Genomic DNA, 23,162 nt, shown 5'->3' on the forward strand with positions numbered 1-23,162 from the left:
ACACTTTTCTGGTCACTACATGATTCAATTAGTGTTATTTAATAGTTGAGATGTCTTCACTATTATTCCACAATGTAGAAAATAGTAATACATTTTTTTTTTAAACCCTTGAATGAATAGGTGTGTCTAAACTTTTGACTGGTACTGTATGACAAAGCAACTCTTTGGCTAAAGCAATTCAGTGTCTCAATCCAACGCTGCACAATCAGTCCTTAAAATGTGTATGGAATCCAACTAATTGAAGGTTAAGTGGGAGTAAGTGGATGAGATCAATGGAAACTTGTTCACACTTCTACAGCATGGACATTTCTGTAGGCTGCTGCCTGCACGCTTAGGTGCAGAAGGAAGATAAAAAGGAGACAGAAGCGTACGGGGTAAGGCAGGACAATGCTTAGGAACTGCAGGCATTACCCAAATAAGTATTGTAGACCGCAGATCAACGCAAAAAAATACAAGCTCGTCTTTACATATTTCAATATAGTTCAGCCAGCCCTGGAGTTGTGCAGGTGAGAAAATGTAGGGGGAAAAATTGACAAAAAAAAAGATGGAAAAATGAAGCCGGAAAAGTGGGCCGATGACTTGTTCTTTACATGGAAAAATATTGAATGAAAAGCAGAAAATTAAAAATGTCTGGTTTCTGGGAAAACTAAAATGGTATGGTTTCTGGAAAAAAAAGATGGATGGGAGAGAGGGATCTTTAAGTAAACAGACTAAACAAGAACCAAAATGCGTTTTAGTGTCTGCACCCTCTCTCTACACTGGTTATACCCCGTACCTACCTGTTCCATTGTAAGGCAGGACCCGCAGGATCAGGTGGGTAGGGTAAATAAGGACCAGCACGGATGTGACAGAATGAGAAGAGGCATTTAAATCGATGGGATCTCAATGAAGAGCCAGTCCATGTTTCACACCACCTGGACCCTCCAGGGGTCCAAGTCAAGCACTTGGAAAGCTATCTAGCTGCGTGTGTACGCAAGTGGTTGTATTGTGACAAAGGCATTAATTGAATCACGGTAAGACCCGCTCTTTTCCCTGAATGCATTCATAAAAGACTTTCCAGTGACGCCAGACTGTTTGGTATGACGATAGAGGACGTCAGGGGCCAGGCATTAAACACCAGTACAACACCAGGTGGAGATGTTCACACTGAATCTATGTCGTCTAAAGAGGCTGAGGATCTAAATCTAACACAGCACGCCTGTCCTTTCACTGTGTAGGAAAACAAACTAAGAGGAAGTACATGGAAAGTGAGTGGATGACGTCAAGGGAGGCTTGTGTGGCATTCACACTTGAGCCCCAGGGGTTGTGGGCAGTCCAGGCACCAATGTTGGATGCATGCATGCTTAGGAGCAGCAGGTAGATACATTGGCGCAGGTACGGGGTAAGGCAGGGCTATGCTCGTGAAAGAAGAACACATTAAATGGGGGTGTATAGAACCAGGTGGGGGTTTATAGTACTAGGTTTGGGCGTATACACCAGGTGGGGGTAGGGTTGTGGTGCTCATGACATTTTGTCAGCCAGTGATAGTCATGTAAGTATACTGTCGGTCTCAGGTAATTGAACGTAATTAACAAACATGTTTAGCATCTCCTGGCTTCCACGCATAACCTATAAGCCACTGATGCAGACCTTTGGAACATCTACAAGTCTAATAAATCCATGTAATATAGCCTACACCATCACAATAAATCCACGTTAGGTGTGATACAAACATTAGGCTATATGTTCTGATTTTTAACACATTCTAAGGCTCCATAATGCGACACATTTTGTTTTAAGTCACATGAAACGCTTGAGCTCTGCAGTTTCTTGTGCAGGCTGCACACACTTCATCAATCGCTCATTCACAATCGCTCATTCACAATTTGACAAGCACTTGACAATATTCTCACCCATCAGACTACTCAATGTAATCTGGTCTTTACATATAGCCTACTAATATATTCAATTTGCCATATATTTTTAAACTGTGCTGTTTCACAAAAGTCCTGAACATTTCTATTCACATAGGTTGACCCACTTTAAATTAAAGATAAACATTTTTACCAAAAGTATTATTATATAATTGATCGATTGACTATGACTTTTCAAATCACCCAGTAGTGCTACCTGCACAGTTAGCTCCAGGTAAATATGCAATTCTTCAGCCATTCCTGGACCTGCGACCAAAAACAAGCTACATATGGACAATACCAAAACAAATGATCCTGTCTCTTCACAGCAAAATCTGCAGAGCTGGGATGGTTGTATCCCCCATACACACTATCGTTCAAAAGTTTGGGGTCACTTAGAAATGTCCTTGTTTTCGAAAGAAACCACATTTTCTTGTCCATTAAAATAACATTGATCTGAAATACAGTGTAGACATTGTTAATGTAGAAAATTACTATTGTAGCTGAAAACGGCAGATTCTTAAAAGAATATCTACATAGGTGTACAGAGGCCCATTATCAGCAAATCACGTGTTCCAATGGCACATCGTGTTAGCTAATCCAAGATTATCATTTTAAATAGGCTAATTGATAATTAGAAAACTATTTTGCAAGTATGTTGAAAACTGTTGTCTGTTTAAAGAAGCAATAAAACTGTTGAGTATCTGGTGCATCATCATTTGTGGGTTTGATTACAGGCTCAAAATGGCTAGAAACAAATACTTTCTTTGGAAACTAGTCAGTTTATTCTTGTTTTGAGAAATGAAGGCTACTCCATGCGAGAAATTGACAAGAAACTGAAGATCTCGTACAACGGTGTGTACTATTCCCTTCACAGAACAGCACAAACTGGCTCTAACCAGAATATAAAGAGGAGTGGGTGGCACCGGTGCACAACTGAGCAAGAAGTACATTAGTGTGTCTAGTTCGAGAAACAGACGCCTCACAAGTCCTCAACTGGCAGCTTCATTAAATAGTACCCGACAAAACATCAGTCCCAACGTCAACAGTGAAGATGTGACTCCGGGATGCTGGCCTTCTAGGCACAGTTACAAAGAAAAAGCCATATCTCAGACTGGCCAATCAAAATTAAAGATTAAGACGGGCAAAAGAACACAGACACTGGACAGAGGAACTCTGCATAGAAGGCCAGCATCCCGGAGTCTCCTCTTCACAGTTGACAATGAGACTGGTGTTTTGCCACTCAAGTCTCAATGTCCTTGAGTGGCACAGCCAGAGCCCGGACTTGAACATGATCTAACATCTTTGGAGAAACCTGAAAATAGCTGTGCAGCCAATCAAACCTGACAGAGCTTGAGAGGATCTGCAGAGAAATGGAGAAACACCCCAAATACAAGTGTGCCAAGCTTGTAGCGTCACACCCAAGAAGACTCGAGGCTGTAATCGCTGCCCAAGTTGCTTCAACAAAGTACTGAGTAAAGGGTCTGAATACTTATGTAAATATGATATTTCAGTTTTCATTTTTTAATAAAAATTACAAAAATATTAAAACCCTGTTTTTGATTTGTCATTATGGGGTTTTGTGTGTCGGTTGATAAGATAAAAAAAAACTAACATAAGAAAATGTGGGAAAAATAAAGGGGTCTGAATACTTTCCGAATGCACTGTAAATTCCAATCGTACTTTGTCAAAAGCCTTTTCAAAGGCAGCTATAAATATCAGGCCTGGTTTCCCAGATTTTTCATAGTGTTTTATTGTGTCTACTAATTATATTATCTTCAATGTCCATGTAAAGTCCATGTAAATCACCTGTCTGATTAGGATTAATAATGTCTGACAATACCTTTTAAATTCTATGCACAATGCTAGAATTTTTGCATCACAACACTGAAGTGTAAGGAATTTTTTTTTTAAATGGACTGGATCTTTGTACTTACCACTTGGATTCTGTTTCAGTAATAAGGAAAATCAGACTTTCTTGTTGAGTATCTGATAATCTACTATTTTTACAAGAGTGGTTAAAAAACATGCTAATAACGGTGCTCTGAGTATATCAAAAAAGGTTTGGTATACCTCCACCTGGAGTTTTCCTCAGACTTAAAGGCTTTAAAAAGACTTAAAGGTTCCTCCTCTGTAATTTGGCCTTCACATGAGCCTTTCGGTAATTAAAGTTAATTTAGTTCATTTTACATTATTAATAGAAAGAAAAAAAATACATACAATTAACTTAACGTTGGTTAGTGGAGACAGAGGAGACATACGAAAACATACTTTAAAAGGACTTGGCTTCCTCTCAAAATATTGTTTGGTGAAGTTTCAGTAAATTATTTTTGGTAGCATTTCTATGTTGAAGATTAAATAAACAATTTGGGGCATTTTTCCAATATTACATCCAGGTCGCTTTATTTTTTATAATATATTACACTCGATTTTTCTTGAATAAGTTCTTCAATTTCTTTTTGCTCTCACTTATTCTGTGCCTATGTTACAGTTTTTATTGCTATCTGTCTGTATTGTTAGTCCTACTTCCTTTGTTACAATGGGCTCTTTTTACCTAAATTGCTTTGTTTTAGAGATGAGTACTGAATTGTATGGCCTCTAAAGGCACATTTAAAAGTGTCCCATACACTAAGGGGATCTGCTTTACCCACAGTGCCTTGCGAAAGTATTCGGCCCCCTTGAACTTTGCGACCTTTTGCCACATTTCAGGCTTCAAACATAAAGATATAAAACTGTATTTTTTTGTGAAGAATCAACAACAAGTGGGACACAATCATGAAGTGGAACGACATTTATTGGATATTTCAAACTTTTTTAACAAATCAAAAACTGAAAAATTGGGCGTACAAAATTATTCAGCCCCCTTAAGTTAATACTTTGTAGCGCCACCTTTTGCTGCGATTACAGCTGTAAGTCACTTGGGGTATGTCTATCAGTTTTGCACATCGAGAGACTGACATTTTTTCCCATTCCTCCTTGCAAAACAGCTCGAGCTCAGTGAGGTTGGACAGATTCTCGATTGGATTCCGGTCTGGACTTTGACTTGGCCATTCTAACACCTGGATATGTTTCTTTTTGAACCATTCCATTGTAGATTTTGCTTTATGTTTTGGATCATTGTCTTGTTGGAAGACAAATCTCCGTCCCAGTCTTAGGTCTTTTGCAGACTCCATCAGGTTTTCTTCCAGAATGGTCCTGTATTTGGCTCCATCCATCTTCCCATCAATTTTAACCATCTTCCCTGTCCCTGCTGAAGAAAAGCAGGCCCAAACCATGATGCTGCCACCACCATGTTTGACAGTGGGGATGGTGTGTTCAGGGTGCATTGTTGCCAAAAAGTTCAATTTTGGTTTCATCTGACCAGAGCACCTTCTTCCACATGTTTGGTGTGTCTCCCAGGTGGCTTGTGGCAAACTTTAAACAACACTTTTTATGGATATCTTTAAGAAATGGCTTTCTTCTTGCCACTCTTCCATAAAGGCCAGATTTGTGCAATATACGACTGATTGTTGTCCTATGGACAGAGTCTCCCACCTCAGCTGTATATCTCTGCAGTTCATCCAGAGTGATCATGGGCCTCTTGGCTGCATCTCTGATCAGTCTTCTCCTTGTATGAGCTGAAGGTTTAGAGGGACGGCCAGGTCTTGGTAGATTTGCAGTGGTCTGATACTCCTTCCATTTCAATATTATCGCTTGCACAGGGCTCCTTGGGATGTTTAAAGCTTGGGAAATCTTTTTGTATCCAAATCCGGCTTTAAACTTCTTCACAACAGTATCTCGGACCTGCCTGGTGTGTTCCTTGTTCTTCATGATGCTCTCTGCGCTTTTAACGGACCTCTGAGACTATCACAGTGCAGGTGCATTTATACGGAGACTTGATTACACACAGGTGGATTGTATTTATCATCATTAGTCATTTAGGTCAACATTGGATCATTCAGAGATCCTCACTGAACTTCTGGAGAGAGTTTGCTGCACTGAAAGTAAAGGGGCTGAATAATTTTGCACGCCCAATTTTTCAGTTTTTGATTTGTTAAAAAAGTTTGAAATATCCAATAAATGTCGTTCCACTTCATGATTGTGTCCCACTTGTTGTTGATTCTTCACAAAAAAATACAGTTTTATATCTTTATGTTTGAAGCCTGAAATGTGGCAAAAGGTCGCAAAGTTCAAGGGGGCCGAATACTTTCGCACGGCACTGTATGTTATTTTGGAAAAAGTCAGTTCTAAATGATTCTGTCTTAGCTAAAAAATAAAGTTATCATCCAATAGGCTTTGATTAAATTTCCAATATTCTAGACCACGTGGGAATTCTGTACGAGTAATGTATTCTGCATTCGGTCCCCTCTCAACACTTTAAAAAAACCTTGGGTGCCAGCGAGAATGACATAAGAAAGTAGTCAAGACAACTAGCTTGATTGAGCCTCCGCCATGTATAACTCACTAGGTCAGGATATTTAAGCCTCCATATTTCCACTAGTTTCAATATATCAATGACATATGTGATTTCCTTAAGTGCATGAGGGTGGTAGTTTGTAGCGTGATTTCCTTAAGTGCACGAGGGTGGTAGTTTGTAGCGTGATTTCCTTAAGTGCATGAGGGTGGTAGTTTGTAGTGTGATTTCCTTAAGTGCATGAGGGTGGTAGTTTGTAGCGTGATTTCCTTAAGTGCATGAGGGTGGTAGTTTGTAGCGTGATTTCCTTAAGTGCATGAGGGTGGTAGTTTGTAGCGTGATTTCCTTAAGTGCATGAGGGTGGTAGTTTGTAGTGTGATTTCCTTAAGTGCATGAGGGTGGTAGTTTGTAGCGTGATTTCCTTTAAGATCCCGTTTATAATTTACCACCATTGTATTGCTTGTAGGTTTGATAAATGATTATATATATTTTTAAAGAAGCATGGATCATCATTATTTGGACCGTATATATTAATGAGCCAAATCTGTTTATGGTCCCATTTATGGTCCTACCTTGAGGATCTGTTTGGACAATTTGCAGATTCAGATCAAAATGATTGTTTATTAAGATCATCAACCCTTTAGAGTTTCTTTGCCCATGGAAGAAATATACCCCCCCCCCCCCCAAATTGCTGAATGAGTTTCCTGTTAATACATATTATATTACTTTTCTTTTATCCAGGTAAATACTGCCAGTCTTTTCTTATTATCTGCTAAGACATTACAATTAGAATGACTTATTTCCCCATTTACCATAATGAGATACAAGTTGCAATTCAATTTATCCTAATATATGTTTGTCAACTTACCATTAAAAAGTACCATAGTGACTGAGTGTCCATATAGCTGTACCATGATATCTGCACTGCTATTAAGTTAACCCCCAATTGTTCTCCACTTTTCCACCCTTTCCTCCACAAACAACCACAAGCTCAGATGTTGTTCCAGTTGCTCCATCCTCGAGCCCAACTCAAGAAAGGACTTGATGTGCAAATGCAAATACAGTTGCAGCTGTTTGAGAAGGCATGCAAAAAATGGGGAGATTTGATTAACCAATGTCAAGTCCTAGCTGATGGAGAAATTCTTTGTATATAATATGCTCACCCATCAGAGAGCAGGGTCGGTGCCGCTTTAGCTGGTCTCCGACCGTATTCATCTTTCTGATTTGGCTGCGTATAGGCTAGTTACAATAGGCACTTAAAACAGATAAGAACTCCTCCTTAGTGTATGGGTCACTCAGGTGGATGTCTAGGATATAGGGTTGGGGACCGTCTCATCATGATTGGCCAACAAATCAATAACCTAGATTTATACATTTGTTTTAAAATGTATATCCCATATCTGCACAAGATTGAAAGCTCTCTCTCACAACCCCTGCTCGCAGACACACATGGGCTCTGGGATTTACAACCATTTTCCTCTCACTCACTTAACACTTTTCCCAAACACAACCCCCCCCCTTCCATCACAATACACCTGCACATACCCACATACTGTGCCTTCTATGTCCTCTGTGTTTTATCTCTACCATGTTGATTGAGTACTTTTGTGTTTCCAGTTCCTTATTTTTGAAGATGTACTATTTAGCTAATTATCCTTTCGTCTAATGCTGTCTTATCTATTTATAAAATACTATGAATAGAAAGTCGAATACTAATTATTTTACAACGTTCCCTACCATCTTGAATGGTATAGTGTAGTTGTGGTTTATTTCTTTATCAATTGTTGTATTTTATTGCTTTCCTATATATGTGATATATTTTGTTACTACAATCCCTACCACGGATAGTATTGGGTGTTCCATTGTTCAACTCCTCTACGGGAACGTTGTAATATTTAGTTACCGTCTTCGTGTCTCAGAACAATTGGTTATCAATACAGTTGATCGACTACAAGGGCTACATGTTTCCCTTTTAATCTATTCTCCTTGAAGGGGATGGGTGCAGAACTTTGCGCCGCGCTGCAATTTTCTTTGGGAACTGATCATTCATGCCTATTCTCGTGCCAGCGAGTGTGTAGAATGACTTTTGATTTAGAATAGCCCACAAAAAGAAAACTTGTCATCTGTAGCCTGCGCTTGAACAGCGAATGGAGGTTACATGCGGATACGTTTTTAATATGCTAGCATAGGCAGTTCTTCCATAAGGCTAGTGGAAGCTAAGATTTCCCTAAAGTACATTTTATTAAATTGCCACAAATATATTGCCAAATTAGCCTATTCCTGTCTATACAGAAAGAAATAACATAATTCAAAATACAGTTGCATGGCCTATAGAAATGCTGTGCAACAAGCCTAGTTACCTTGACAAAACGGTCACGTGGAATTTGACTGTGGTAATACATACGGTCACCGTAACAGCCCTAGGTGTAGGTTTACAACACCAGGTGGGGGTGTACAGAGCCAGGTGGGGGTGTATAGTACCTGTTTGAGCTGCCTGATGAGGCTGCTGTTCTCCAGGTGGGCCTTAAAGGCCTGGATTGTGGTGGCCCCATCGGAGAAGCGCCTCACGGGGGAGAAACGCTCCATGGGCAAGTGCAGGGTGTTACAGTCCTTGTAGCTGGACCTGGGGAGGTGCGCAGAGCCGCACACATACAGACACACCGATCCAGATGCATAGACAGGAGCCAGATATAGATAGAAATGGATACGCAGGTGAGGTCGCAGAAATGGATACAGAGGTGAAGTCGCACACAGACACAGTCATACACAGATGGAAATATAAAATAAAAATCATTTACATGAGCTAGTCTGGTCTCTCTGCATCCGAATGCCACTGTAAACACAGAGCTGATCCTAGAGCCGTGAACACAGGATACACAGCAGGAATGCACCACTGTGTCATCATACCCAATCCAAACGTGTAGACCTGATCGACAGGATCATTTGGAGAATCCCATACCTGGCTGTAACATCTAAGCGTCCTTCAGCTGCAGTCAAAAAACCGAAACATCTTATTTTTTTCTATATCGAGAATAGCAAGCTAGAGAAATCAGAGAATAGCTAGGCTAACTTAAACTGGCTGTAGAATGAATCGTTTGGAATAATAAAGATGTTTCTCAGAAACAGAGTTGAACGTGTTCAATCAGTATCAGAAGACCAGCGGCCGGCCATATGTATCAAGCGTCTCAGAGTAGGAGTGCTGATTTAGGATCAGTTTTGCAGTTTAGATCACAATGAATGAAATCAGATGGAGAGCTGATCCTAGATCAGCACTCCTACTCTGAGACGCTTGATACATAGACAGACCTCATCCAATGAGACGGCAGCTTCTCCACAACACAGACTGTCCAATGGCTGACCTGCAGGTCAGGAGGAGATCTCAGAGCCCGGCGCAAGGCTCTGATAACGGTTCTGTTACCTAGCCTACCCCTGGATTACTAGAAGTCCTCATGTCGTATGCTCCAAGCTGGTGACTGTGATAGTGTAACCGGCACGGTGCACTGGTGTCCCTGCTCCTGTGTGCTGGCTGGGGACCATGCATAACCCCCCCCGGTGTGGACTTTTGCCTCATTATAAAGTGAGAATATTTGTCTCTGTGAATGTCCCTAAAAGTTCCCATGCCCCTATCCCTGCCTCGCTGAATGATGGGGTCCATGCATAGTGAAGGGGGTGTATGTGTGTCTGTGCATCTTAGTGCTCGTGTCCCTCTATTACTGTCCCTGTGTGCTGGGGCCCATGCATGCCCCCCCTGGCCTGGGGTGTCTGTCAGCCTCAGTGTGGGGACCCTCACCGGCAGTGTTGCTCCGGGACCCACCCCCTCTGCCGGGAGCCCTGGGGTCTCTGCGAGTCTGCCAGTGGCTCAGCGCCGTGCGCTGTGCTCATGAGCGCGTGCGTCGTGTGCCGCTTGGAGCGGTTCGCCAAGTACCTGGGCCGCGGGGAGGGAGACAGGAAGCAGCACTGGTCAGCTCTCTGTCCTCATTGGCCCTTGCGTGGGGAAGGGGCAAAACCACCCTCCCCTTCCTTCAGGCAGGACGAATCACATATCAGATAACTCCCACAACCCCCCGTTCCAATTTGAGGATTGGATTGTTTGAGCAAGCTTAGTGTAAGCGAAGCCGTGGCGAGATAATTTGGCGGCATAACTTGAAATGAGAGAGAGACATATTTTAAGAGGATATTTAGAGAGGTAGATTTGGTAGAAGTTGGAGAAGAGTTGATTGATTGCCTAATGAAAGCCAGTTGCGTGATGGAGAAGGGGGGGGGGGAGACACCGGAACAACAGTGGCCCAGTCCCCCGGTGGCAGAAAGCAGTGCTGCAGCCTACTTGCACCTCGACTCCCAGTAACCCAGGAACACTAGCGCTTCTACAGTCACGCCTCAAAGCCCCCCGGCCCCTGTGCCCCTCCCAGACTTACCTCTGCACCGCCTCCTGGTCGGGTTCCCCGTCAGAACCCTCCTCATCCACCGGAGCCACAGCCGGGATTGGGTGCTGCGAGAGGGAGGGACAGCGTGAACGGGAGGAGATGGAGAGAACACGATGAGGGAAAAAAAATGTTGGACAGCGAAACTCTGAAAACAGGTGGGTGATGTATAAAACCACTGTCAACTCAGTAGACAGAGTAGGTACATTGGCACTGACAGAACATGGCATCGTAGATTGGACTAAAAAAAACTATGCTCTTAACATACTTGCATTCAAATTTAGGGTATTTCAATTACCTTCAAAGACATTTGGAAGAACATATTTTGATATTTTTAATTTGAAAAAACAAGTAGTTGAATATTGGAATGTTTTTGGAAATACACTGGGAAGGTACTGGCATGTATTTAAAAATACTCAAATACACAGTGTAAATACAAATAAATACTCCCATGCATTTGAACCAAGTATTTGAAATAATGGATTTGTAAATAATAGGACATTTGAAAATACGTCAAAAACGTCCAATGTACAGTACCAGCCAAACGTTTGGACACACCTTGTCATTCAAGGGTTTTTCTTTATTTTTACTATTTTCTACATTGTAGGATAATAGTGAAGACATCAAAACTATTAAATAACACATACAGAATCATGTAGTAACCAAAAAAATGTTAAACAAATCAAAATATATTTTATATTTCTTCAAATTATCCACCCTTTGCATTGATGACAGCTTTGCACACTCATGACATTCTCTCAAACAGCTCCACCTGGAATGATTTTCCAACAGTCTTGAAGGGGTTCCCACATATGCTGAACACTTGTTGGCTGCTTTTCCTTCACTCTGCGGTCCAACTCATCCCAAACCATCTATATTGGAGTGAGGTCAGGTGATTTTAATTGTCTCTGGCCCCCTCCCAGTTAGGGGGAGTGATGAGCTCTACAGTGGAGTCTCAACTCAATCGCTGGTTGAAAACAGTTTTCTGCCCCTACCAAAAGGTAGAATTTGTAGATAATTGGCCCTCTTTCTGGGACTCACCCACAAACGGGACCAAGCCTGGCCTGCTGAGCAGTGACGGACTTCACCCTAGCTGAAGGGGTGCTCTCATCTTATCTACGAATGTAGACAGGGCTCTAACTCCACTAGCTCCACAATGAGATAAGGTGCAGGCCAGGCAGCAGGCTGCTAGCCAGCCTGCCAGCTTAGTGGAGTCTGCCGCTAGCAGAGTCAGTGTAGTCAGCTCAGCTATCCCCATTGAGACTGTGTCTGTGCCTCAATCTAGGTTGGGCAAAACTTTAGCAATCTCACTGGAATAAAGACCTCCTCCATTCCTGTCATTATTGAAAGAGATTGTGATATCGCACACCTCAAAATAGGGCTACTTAATGTTAGATCCCTCACTTCCAAGGCAGTTATAGTCAATGAACTAATCACTGATCATAATCTTGATGTGACTGGCCTGACTGAAACATGGCTTAAGCCTGATCAATTTACTGTGTTAAATGAGGCCTCTCCTCCTGGTTACACTAGTGACCATATCGCCCGTGCATCCCGCAAAGGCAGAGGTGTTGATAACATTTACGATAGTAAATTTCAATTTATTAAAAAAAACCTGTTTTCGTCTTTTGAGCTTCTAGTCATGAAATCTATGCAGCCTAATCAATCACTTTTTATAGCTACTGTTTACAGGCCTCCTGGGCCGTATACAGCGTTCCTGTGGCAGATAATATTCACATTTTTGGTGACTTTAATATTCAAGGGGCCTCCCGGTTGGCGCAGTGGATAAGGGCGCTGTGCTGCAGCACCAGCTGTGCCACCAGAGACTCTGGGTTCGCGCCCAGGCTCTGTCGTAACCGGCCGCGATCGGGAGGTCCGTGGGGCAACGCACAACTGGCCTAGCGTCGTCCGGGTTAGGGAGGGGTTGGCCGGTAGGGATATCCTTGTCTCATCGCGCACCAGCAACTCCTGTGGCGGGCTGGGCGGAGTGCGCGCTAGCTAAGGTTGCCAGGTGCACAGTGTTTCCTCCGACATATTGGTGCGGCTGGCTTCCGGGTTGGATGCGCGCTGTGTTAAGAAGCAGTGCGGCTTGGTTGGGTTGTGTATCGGAGGATGCATGACTTTCAACCTTCGTCTCTCCCGAGCCCGTACGGGAGTTGTAGCAATGAAACAAGATAGTAGATACTAAACAATTGGGGAGAAAACAGGGTAAAAATTTTAAATTAAAAAAGACTAATATTCACATGGAAAAGTCCACAGAGCCACTCCAAAAGGCTTTCGGAGCCATCATCGACTCAGTGGGTTTTGTCCAACATGTCTCCGGACCTACTCACTGTTGTCATGACGTTGGCCTGGGGGTAGGTTTATGACAGTCATAAATACCTCTTCCCCTTTTTTTCCTCTCTCTGACCTACTGGTGTTACATTTGCAAACACCCTGGTTAACATAGAGATTCTGGGAACATCAGAAGGTGGGGGGAAATAAACTATATTCTGGTAATCCGACCAATTGAACATATGCGGTGGTACTTAATGAATATGATGTCAGTTCGGTTGTCATTTGAGACATTCTCGTCAATGATAAGATGACAAACTCTACAGTGGAAAGTCTACACATCAGAGTTATCGGATTCACATGGAATTGTTGTTCAATTTAAATGTTTGAATATGAAATTATTCGTGATGGGATGAAATATGATTTTAGAGTATCTTGTCAACCACACAACAACGTTACTACAACGTATCCAATTAACCAGCAGAGACATTCTTCAAAGGACAAAGGACTCGGTTGGGCAGCACGGCCTTCCATCTACCACCAACCTACCGAAGCGCAGCTCAGAGTAAATATTTATTGCATTTTCCTTTTCCAAATGGGTGGTCATTTAGAATGCATAAGATACTGTATTTACGATAGCACAGCTTCGCCCCTTGTTCCTCAATCTTCCCGCTCTTTCACTCAAACTCAGACCCTTTTCTTTTGTGTCACAAGCTGTCATGTCTGTTCCGCCCGCTAGAGACGTTTTTCTTTATGACGTAATTTGTAATCAAGTTATGATTAATTATGTGTATGTGTAATTCTGTGTGATTAGTTAGGTATTTAGTAAATAAATAATGAATCCAAAATGTGTATTGCTGATTCAACTTGTTAGCCAGGGTTTGTGAAGATAACCAAGAATTTACAACTTTCAGATGAGACTGAATTAAGGTGACGATAAATATTGACTGCTATTGATGTAAAATATTACTAGGTCTTTAAGAGTTTACTGGAAGAGCTGCTTCCTGTGCTTGGCCCTCCTATGTTGAACATAATAAACGGCTCCCTATCCACCGGATGTGTACCAAACTCACTAAAATCGGCAGTAATAAATCCTCTCCTGAAAAAGCCAAACCTTGACCCAGAAAATATAAAAAACTAAAAACCAGCCTATATCGAATCTCCCATTCCTCTCAAAAATGTTAGAAAAGGCTGTTGTGCAGCATTCTCACTGCCTTCCTGAAGACAAACAATGTATACAAAACGGTTCAGTCTGGTTCTAGACGCCATCATAGCACTGAGACCGCACTTGTGAAGGTGGTAAAGGACCTTTTAATGGCTTCCGACTGAGGATCTGCATCTGTCCTCGTGCTCATAGACCTTAGTGCTGCTTTTGATACCATCGATCATAACATTCTTTTGGAGAGATTGGAAACTCAAATTGGTCAGCACGGACAAGTTCTGGCCTGGTTTAGATCTTATCTGTCGGAAAGATGTCAGTTTGTCTCTGTGGATGGTTTGTCCTCTGACAAATCAACTGTACATTTCGGTGTTCCTCAAGGCTCCGTTTTAGGACCACTATTGTTTTCACTATATATTTTACCTCTTGCTGATCTCATTCGGAAACGTAATGTTAACTTTCACTGCTATACGAACGACACACAGCTGTACATTGATGAAACATGGTGAAGCCCCAAAATTGCCCTCCCTGGAAGTTTGTGCTTCAGACATAAGGAAGTGAATGGTGGCAAATGTTCTACTTTTAAACTTGGACAAAACAGAGATGTTAGTTCTAGGTCCCAAAAAAACAAAGTGATCTTTTGTTGAATCTGACAATTAATCTTGATGGTTGTACAGTTGTCTCAAATAGAACTGTGAAGGACCTTGGCGTTACTCTGGACCCTGATCTCTCTTTTGATGAACAAATCAAGACTGTTTCAAGGACAGCTTTTTCCATCTACGTAACATTGCAAAAATCAGAAACTTTGTCCAAAAATGCAGAAAAACGTATCTGTGCTTTTGTCACTTCTAGGTTAGACTACTGCAATGCTCTACTTTCCGGCTACCCGAATAAAGCACTAAAACTTAAATTAGTGATAAACACGGCTGCAAGAATCTTGACTAGAACCAAAGAATTTGATCATATTATTCCAGTGCTAGCCTCTCTACACTGGCTTCCTGATAAGGCTGGGACTGATTTCAAGGTTTTACTGCTAACCTACAAAGCATTACATGGGCTTGCTCCTACCCATCTTTCCGATTTGCTCCTGCCGTACATACCTACACTTACGCTATGGTCACAAGACGCAGGCCTCGTTACTGTCCCTAGAATTTCTAAGCAAACAGCTGGAGGCAGGGCTTTCTCCTATAGAGCTCAATTTTTATGGAATCGTCTGCCTATCCATGGGAGAGACGCAGACTCGGTCTCAACCTTTAAGTCTTTATTGAAGACTCATCTCTTCAGTAGGTCCTATGAATGAGTCTAGTCTGGCCCAGGAGTGTGAAGGTGAATGGAAAGGCACTGGAGCAACGAACCGCCCTTGGTGTCTCTGTCTGGCCGGTTCCCCTCTCTCCACTGGGATTCTCTGCCTCAAACCCTATTACAGGGGTTGGGTCACTGGCTTACTGGTGCCCTTCCATGCCGTCCCTAGGAGGGGTGCATCACCTGAGTGGGTTGAGTCACTGACGTGATCTTCCTGTCGGGGTTAGCGCCCCCCCTCGGGTTCGTGCCGTGGGGGAGATCTTCTTGGGCTATACTCGGCCTTGTCTCAGGATAGTAAGTTTGTGGTTGAAGATATCCCTCTAGTGGTATGGGGGCTGTGCTTTGGCAAAGTGGGTGGGGTTATATCCTGCCTGTTTGGCCCTGTCTGGGGGGATCGTCAGGCGGGGCCACAGTGTCTCCCGACCCCTCCCGTCTCAGCCTCCAGTATTTATGCTGCAATAGTTTGTGTTTCGGGGGCTAGGGTCAGTTTGTTATATCTGGAGTATTTCTCCTGTTTTATCCGGTGTCCTGTGTGAATTTAAGTATGCTTTCTCTAATTATCTCTCGCTCTCTGAGGATCTGAGCCCTACGACCATGCCTCAGGACGACCTGGTCTGATGACTCCTTGCTGTCCCCAGTCCACCTGGTCGTACTGCTGCTCCAGTTTTAACTGTTCTGCCTGCAGCTATGGAACCCTGACCTGTTCACTAGACTCTCTAGGTTTCTTCCTTGGTTCCGGCCTTTCTAGGTAGTTTTTCCTAGCCACCGTGCTTCTACACCTGCATTGCTTGCTGTTTGGGGTTTTAGGCTGGGTTCTGTACAGCACTTTGTGACATCAGCTGATGTAAGAAGGGCTTTATAAATACATTTGATTGATTGTGGAGGCCAGATCATCTGATGCAGCACTCCATCACTCTCCTTCTTGGTCAAATAGCCCTTACACAGCCTGGAGGTGTGTTGGGTCATTGTCCTGATGAAAAACAAATGATCGTCCAACTAAGCGCAAACCAGATGTGATGGCGTATCGCTGCAGAATTCTGTGGTAGCTATGCTGGTTAAGTGTGCCTTGAATTCTAAATAAAATCACTGACAGTGTCACCAACAAGTACCCCAACACCATCACACCACCTACTCGATGCTTCACGGTGGGAATCAAACCATGCGGTGTTCATCTATTCACCTACTCTCCTTCTCACAAAGGCATGGTAGTTGTAACCAAAAATCACACATTTAGACTCATTAAACCAAAGCACAGATTTCCACAGGTTCTTGGCAGAAGCAAGTCTCTTATTCTTATTGGTGTCCTTTAGTAGTGGTTTCTTCGTAGTAATTCGATCATGAAGGCCTGATTCACACAGTCTCCTTTGAACAGTTGGATGTTGAGATGTGTCTGTTACTTGAACTCTGTGAAGCATTTCTGAGGCTGGTAAATCTAAGGAACTTATCCACTTAGGTAACTCTGGGTCTTCCATTCCTGTGGCGGTCCTATTGAGAGCCAGTTTCATCATAGCGCTTGATGGTTTTTGCGACTGTACTTGAATAAACTTTCAAAGTTCTTGAAATGTTCCGCATTGACTGACCTTCATGTCTTAAAGACATTAAGAAGGAAAGAAAACCCACAAATGAATTAACACAGTTAATTGAAATGCATTACAGGTGAGATTGAGGCTGGTTGAGAGGATACCAAGAGTGTGCAAAGCTGTCATCAAGGCAAAGGGTGGCTACTTTGAATAATCTAAAATATAACATATTTTGAATTGTTTAACGCTTTTTTGGTTACTACATGATTCCATGTGTTTTATTTCACAGTTTTGATGTGTTCACTATTATTCTACAAAGTAGAAAATAGTAAAAATAAAGAAAAACCCTGGAATGAGTAGGTGTGTCCCAAACTTATGACTGGTACTGTAAATAGTTGATTCCGGCTATATTATTTATTTATATTTACATTATACATAGAAAATAAGTATTAAATAACAAATAATCAAATACACATATATTTGAATGAAGTTCTGGCTCTTAAACACAAACACACATTGGGGATTGGGGGGGAGGGGCAGGGACTCACAGGGTTGGCAACCAGAGGGGACTGTCCACGTGGCCTCTTCAGTAGCTGGGCGTGCAGCTGGATGTTGGCCCCGCCGTCTGAGGCCCTACGGCCCAGAGGTCCCATGCCATTCAGCAGCTGCAGGGTGGGGGGCTGCAGCAGGGACTGCTCCTGGAGGGACAGAGAGGGAGAGGTGTCAGGAGTATGTAACTATACTCTGTCATACCAAACACACACACATCCCTTCCGATCCCTCACCTTGTATTCCAGCTGCTGTGTGGGCTGCAGGTGTGGGTTCTGGATGGGCATCAGTGTGTGCATGTGGCCCATGGTGGGGGGCATGGGGAAGGGGGGCTGCGGGGCCACACGGGGGAACCCAGGGGGCAGCTTCTGCAGATCCTCCTGCATCTCCGTCCTGATAGAGAAGAACACCGTCAGTAAGGAGATGCAAGCACACACAGATGGCAAGACAGAGACAGCCAAACAGCCAGGGAGACAGACAAAACGGACGGACAGACAAGGTGTATACAGTACCTGGGGTCTGGGACGCCCACAGTGTGACGCCTCATGGACAGGTAGCGAGCCATGGCCTCTGGAGACGGCTCCTCCGCGTCATCACTGTCCAGGGCCATGTTTCCGTCCGGCTACACAGCAAACGACAAACAATATCTGTATGTGTAAAAATGCATTTGTTTCTACATTTGTGTATGTGGTATGTGTATGCCTGTGTGTCTGGGTTATTCAGAGTTGGATATATATGAATCACAGGGATATATTAGTGTAGGATCTTACAAAACAATTGCTGTGCTGCCTAGATACAATGTTCCCAAAATAAAAAGTCCCAGTGCAGTTTAATATACTTCCACACTATGAGATTGGAATAATACTGTGAAATTGTGAAAATTATGATAATGCCCTTTAAGTGTAAGAGCTGTTTGGAAAAAAAGCTTGAAATTTCAGTGTGTTTTTGTGGGATAGAGTCCTGGCCTGCCTGGTAAATTTGTTAATAGACCAATCAGAAAAAGAGCTCCAAACCTCTCTGCCAATAGCTAGTTTTCCCCTCCCCAATCAGACCACAGTCCAAGCAAAATTCTTGCTTGAGAAATTGCTCAAAATGGCTATTTTTGATTGTTTTTGTGGCTATTTTAAATTGAAAACAAATCACAGTGAGGTACTTAATTGTTACCCAGAATGGCATTGAACCTTAAAGAAGTGTGCTAGGAGGCTAAGCTTAAAGTGATCATAGCAAACAGGCCACCATGTCAGTGTCACTAGACCAGCTGCATTGCAGGATTGTGTAATGGATGTGGGTGGACTCACTAACCTCAACGATCTGGTTCTCTGGATTGATCAGCTGGACGTGTGGGACATTCATGCTAACAGGATTACCCTGCTGATCCGTCTGCAGGAAAAAGACATGCACGCACACACACACACACACACACACACACACACACGTGAGGTTACTCAAGGATTGAACTGATTGGCTCGCAATCTGCTCTGGCCTGCTGCTAAGTGGATGTGTGTCACTCAGTTCACCTCAACATAACAGATGGAAATGAGGATTGTCACTCACAGGCATCCTTCTTTCAAAACTTGCCTTTTTACAATAATATGCCAATTAGCAGACGCTTTTCTCCAAAGCCACACACAGAGCCTTCAGAAAGTATTCGCACCCCTCGACTTTTTACTAATTTTGTTGTGTTACAGTCTGAATTAAAAATGTATTATTGAGATTTCTTGCCACTGGCCCACCCTATAATGTCAAAGTAGAATTATGTTTGACATTTTTACAAATTAATAAAAAATGAAAAGACGAAATGCATTGAGTCAATAAGTATTCAACACGTTTTTTTATGACAAGCCTAAATAAGTTCAGGAGTAAAAATGTGCTTAACAAGTCACAAGGACTCAATCTGTGTGCAATAATAGTGTTTAGCATTATCTTTGAACAAATACTTCATCTCTGTACCCAACATATACAATTATCTGTAAGGTCCCTCAGTCGAGCAGTGAATGTCAAACACAGATTCAAACACAAAGACCAGGGTGGTTTTCCAATGATACGCAAAGGGCACTTATTGGCAGACATTGGATATCACTGTGAGCATGGTGAAGCTATTAATTACACTTTAAATGGTGTATCAATACACACAGTCACTAAAGATACAGGCATCCTTCCCAACTCAGTTGTTGGAGAGGTAGGAAACCGCTCAGGGATTTAACATGAGGCCAATGAAGACTTTAAAACAGTAACTGAGTTTAATGGCTGTGATAGGAGAAAACTGAGGATGGATCAACAACATTGTAGTTACTCCATACAACTAACCTAATTGACAGAGTGAAAAGAAGGAAGCCTGTACAGAATACAAATATTCCAAAACATGCATCCTGTCTGCAACAAGGCACTAAAGTAATACTGCTTAAAATGTGGCAAAGCAATTCACTTTTTGTTCTGAATACAAAGTGTTGTATTGGATTTGCCCCAAACATATTAGTGAGTACCACTCCACATATTTTCAGGCATAGTGGTGGCTGCATTATATTGTGGATATGCTTGTTATCGTTAAGGACTGGGGAGTTTTTCAGGATAAATAAGAAACCGAATGGAACTAAGCACATGCAAAATCCTAGAGGACAAACTGGTTGTCTGCTTTCCACCAGACACTGAGAGATGAATTCCCCTTTCAGCAGCACAATAACCTAAAACACAAAGCCAAATATACACTGGAGTTTTTTTTACCAAGAAGACAGTGAATGTGGCCGAGTTACAGTTAGATTTCAAGCAGATTTAAGTTATGGCAATACCTGAAAATGGTTGTCTAGCAATGATCAACAGCTTGAAGAATTAAAAAAATGTATATATTACAGCTATATTCACTATCCAGGTGTGGAAAGCTCTTAGTGACTTTCCCAGAAAGACTCTCAGCTGTAATCGCTGCTAAATGTGATTCTAACTCAGGGTTTTGAGCACATATCTAATCAAGATATATTAGCATTTTCTTATGTTTTTCTTATTTTTTACACATTTTATAATTTCCTTCCACTTTGACCGAGTATTGTGTGTAAATTGTTGACAAAAAAAAAATGATGTAAATTAAATCAATTTTAATCCCACTTTGTAACACAGTAAAATGTGGAAAAAGTCAAGGGGTGTGAATACTTTCTGAAGGCACTTGCATGCTTTCATACATTTTATATAGGGGTGGACCCAGGAATTGAATCCACTATCCTGGCCTTTCAAGTGTCATGCTCTACCAACTGAGCTACAGAGGACCACTAAAGTACTAAAGTTAGTCCCTCCAGGATTCCATTTTTATATTTTTTTTTATTCAACAATTGTCCGCATATTATGCGAGGGCATGACAATTTGACCAATCACTGCACTATTTCCACATAAAACAGTCAAATCATCACAATATTTTAGCATAAAACTGACCACCATAGTACAAAAATAGGCCTTGCATTTTCAACCAATCACCACATAATATGGTTCAATCAAGCAATGCGTCAAAAAAAACATTTCCCATTGTCAGTGCATTTTTGCTCTAAATTGGACAAAATCATTGCATATTGCCATGCAAAATGTCAGAATGGCCAACGGCAAAATCAAGCATTTTTGACTGCAAATATTTTGGACAGCAAAAAAAATACCCTCAAAATCTTGGAGTGACAGTAACGTACTAATCACTAAAACATTAAATACGAAAAGGCACTAATCTCTCACATGGGTTAAACAAGTGTGAGCTCTGAATTCAGTGTATTTAGTAGTCACGTTCGCTTCTTTCTGTCTTTTAAAGGTTGACAAGGGAGTGAAAATTAATTCCTGTCCAGTCTTGTCAATTTTTCCCTATACTGTTCTGATCCCGCAACAGTTCTATAACCCCGGAACTTTCCTGTCCCGCCCTGATAAAAATCACTAATTTTTAAGTGCAGAAATAAGAAATAACTTCCTCCCGTTTTCTGCTTGTCTGTCTGTCCCCGCGCCGCTCTGCGTATGAGTAGCCATAGCAACTGCTCCGTTTGGCTTTTGCTCAGCGCTCACGAGACAGTTGCCTGCACACACAGCTGATAATAACAACCACATTACGAGGTTTTGGCAATGAAGGCAGCCCTTCTACTTACCCAGAGTCGGATGAATTCATAGATCTGGCCTTTGGGCCACAATTTCGAAACCTTTGCTCCAAACCAGATTAAATGGCCGGAGGTCTTTTGCGCACATATCTGCCACCCTATCGGCAATACTACTCTTCACCTCAGACGGCACGGGTTTAGTTAAATATTTAAACAATTGGGCTTGACCGGTAACGTTGTTGGTAGTAGAGCAGCTATGCCACTTGTCCCACTCTCCAGGTTGGTATTTGATTAAACCGCAGCATTTTTTTTCTTCTCAAGCCGTCTACTCAGTTTGTTCGTCATCAAAGACAACAATCCAACTTAGTTAAAACATCGCTATATAATGGTCAGTGATGGGTCCTTGGCTGCAACGAGACATTGCAATTCCTCTCTTGGAAGGCTTCCCCATTCACTGACGTACGTTGGCATCTGAGGTAAAGTAGTGACTGGCAGAGGATAGTGGAGCAAGGAGCGAGAGTGAGCCGATGCAAAGTGGAGAAAGGAAATAACCATTTATTTATTTTGTATTTTTATTAAGTAAACTAAATATTAGGCCGGTTTGCTCCACACATGACATATTTCTACCCCCCCCCCCAAATAAAGAAACCTAATTTAACCATGATATGGTATCTGTTTCATATAATCTTAGTAACCAATCAGATTCCTTAGAATCTGTAGATCTGAGGGGCAAAGGTTACCTGTACAGCGTTGAGAGGGTAGACAATGGGGCGGGGCGTTGGCGGGGCCATGCGCAGGGTCTTGTGTTTCTTCAGGCGGTCAGAGAGCAGGCTGTAGATGGCGCTGTAGTGATCGTACGCATCAGTGTGCAGAGACTGGAGAGACGGGGTGAAACAAGCCAAGACAGAGGTAAGCCAATGGCATTTCATATGCACTACAGCGTTTGTCCACTGTAACAATGTGTCTAATGTGTGTGTTGGTCCCACCTGGAGCGTGCGCTCGCGGTCCAGTCCCATCTCAGACATGGCCATCAGCACCTGCTCGTTAATGAGCTCTGTCTCCCGCTCAGACTTCACCTGCTCACATTCCACGATCAACTGAGAGAGAAAGAGAGCGAGCGAGAGAGAACGAGTGAGAGAGACAGGGAGAGAAAATCCATTAAAACGCTGGGTCCATTATTCATGGAGACCAGAGATGTCTTGCCAGATCATCCAAAAGCTGCTCGATGGACCAAGAGTTTGGGAACTCACCCTCTCAAACTCTGGGTCAGGGTCTCCCTGCTTCATCCACTTGTTCTTACAGATCTGCTCCATGGAGAGGCGTCTACTGGGCTCCAGCACCAGCATGTGTCGGATCAGGTACTCACAGTCTGTCAGACAGAACACAAGGGCAGAAGCAACACTGATGCTAGTGACATACTTCATAGCAGCCAGTCAGACCCCGTAGAAGACACCATTGTTTCACCTTACAAGGTACAGTGCCTTGCGAAAGTATTCGGCCCCCTTGAACTTTGCAACCTTTTGCCACATTTCAGGCCTCAAACATAAAGATATAAAACTGTATCTTTTTGTGAAGAATCAACAACAAGTGGGACACAATC

General features: G+C 42.5%; 1 protein-coding gene across 2 annotated transcripts in view; it reads right to left on the bottom strand.

Annotated features, from left to right (window-relative positions):
* Nucleotides 1–23,162, bottom strand: part of LOC110507071 (serine/threonine-protein kinase SIK3 homolog) — a 56,186-nt gene that overhangs the window by 11,969 nt on the left and 21,055 nt on the right. Inside the window, exons 7-16 of one of the 2 annotated variants that reach the window (XM_036965866.2) lie at nucleotides 22,813–22,931; nucleotides 22,549–22,659; nucleotides 22,303–22,437; nucleotides 18,813–18,890; nucleotides 18,023–18,132; nucleotides 17,747–17,903; nucleotides 17,510–17,659; nucleotides 10,701–10,774; nucleotides 10,076–10,210; nucleotides 8,767–8,908 (exon numbers count right to left, since the gene is read on the bottom strand). In XM_036965866.2, coding sequence (XP_036821761.2) covers nucleotides 8,767–8,908; nucleotides 10,076–10,210; nucleotides 10,701–10,774; nucleotides 17,510–17,659; nucleotides 17,747–17,903; nucleotides 18,023–18,132; nucleotides 18,813–18,890; nucleotides 22,303–22,437; nucleotides 22,549–22,659; nucleotides 22,813–22,931 — 1,211 coding nt within the window. The remainder of the gene's footprint in view (nucleotides 1–8,766; nucleotides 8,909–10,075; nucleotides 10,211–10,700; nucleotides 10,775–17,509; nucleotides 17,660–17,746; nucleotides 17,904–18,022; nucleotides 18,133–18,812; nucleotides 18,891–22,302; nucleotides 22,438–22,548; nucleotides 22,660–22,812; nucleotides 22,932–23,162) is intronic. The other variant, XM_036965869.2, reaches the window with a different exon arrangement.

The sequence above is a fragment of the Oncorhynchus mykiss genome, chromosome 27, assembly GCF_057628025.1.
Source record: "Oncorhynchus mykiss isolate SJ-2025 chromosome 27, ASM5762802v1, whole genome shotgun sequence".
Taxonomy (NCBI): domain Eukaryota; kingdom Metazoa; phylum Chordata; class Actinopteri; order Salmoniformes; family Salmonidae; genus Oncorhynchus; species Oncorhynchus mykiss.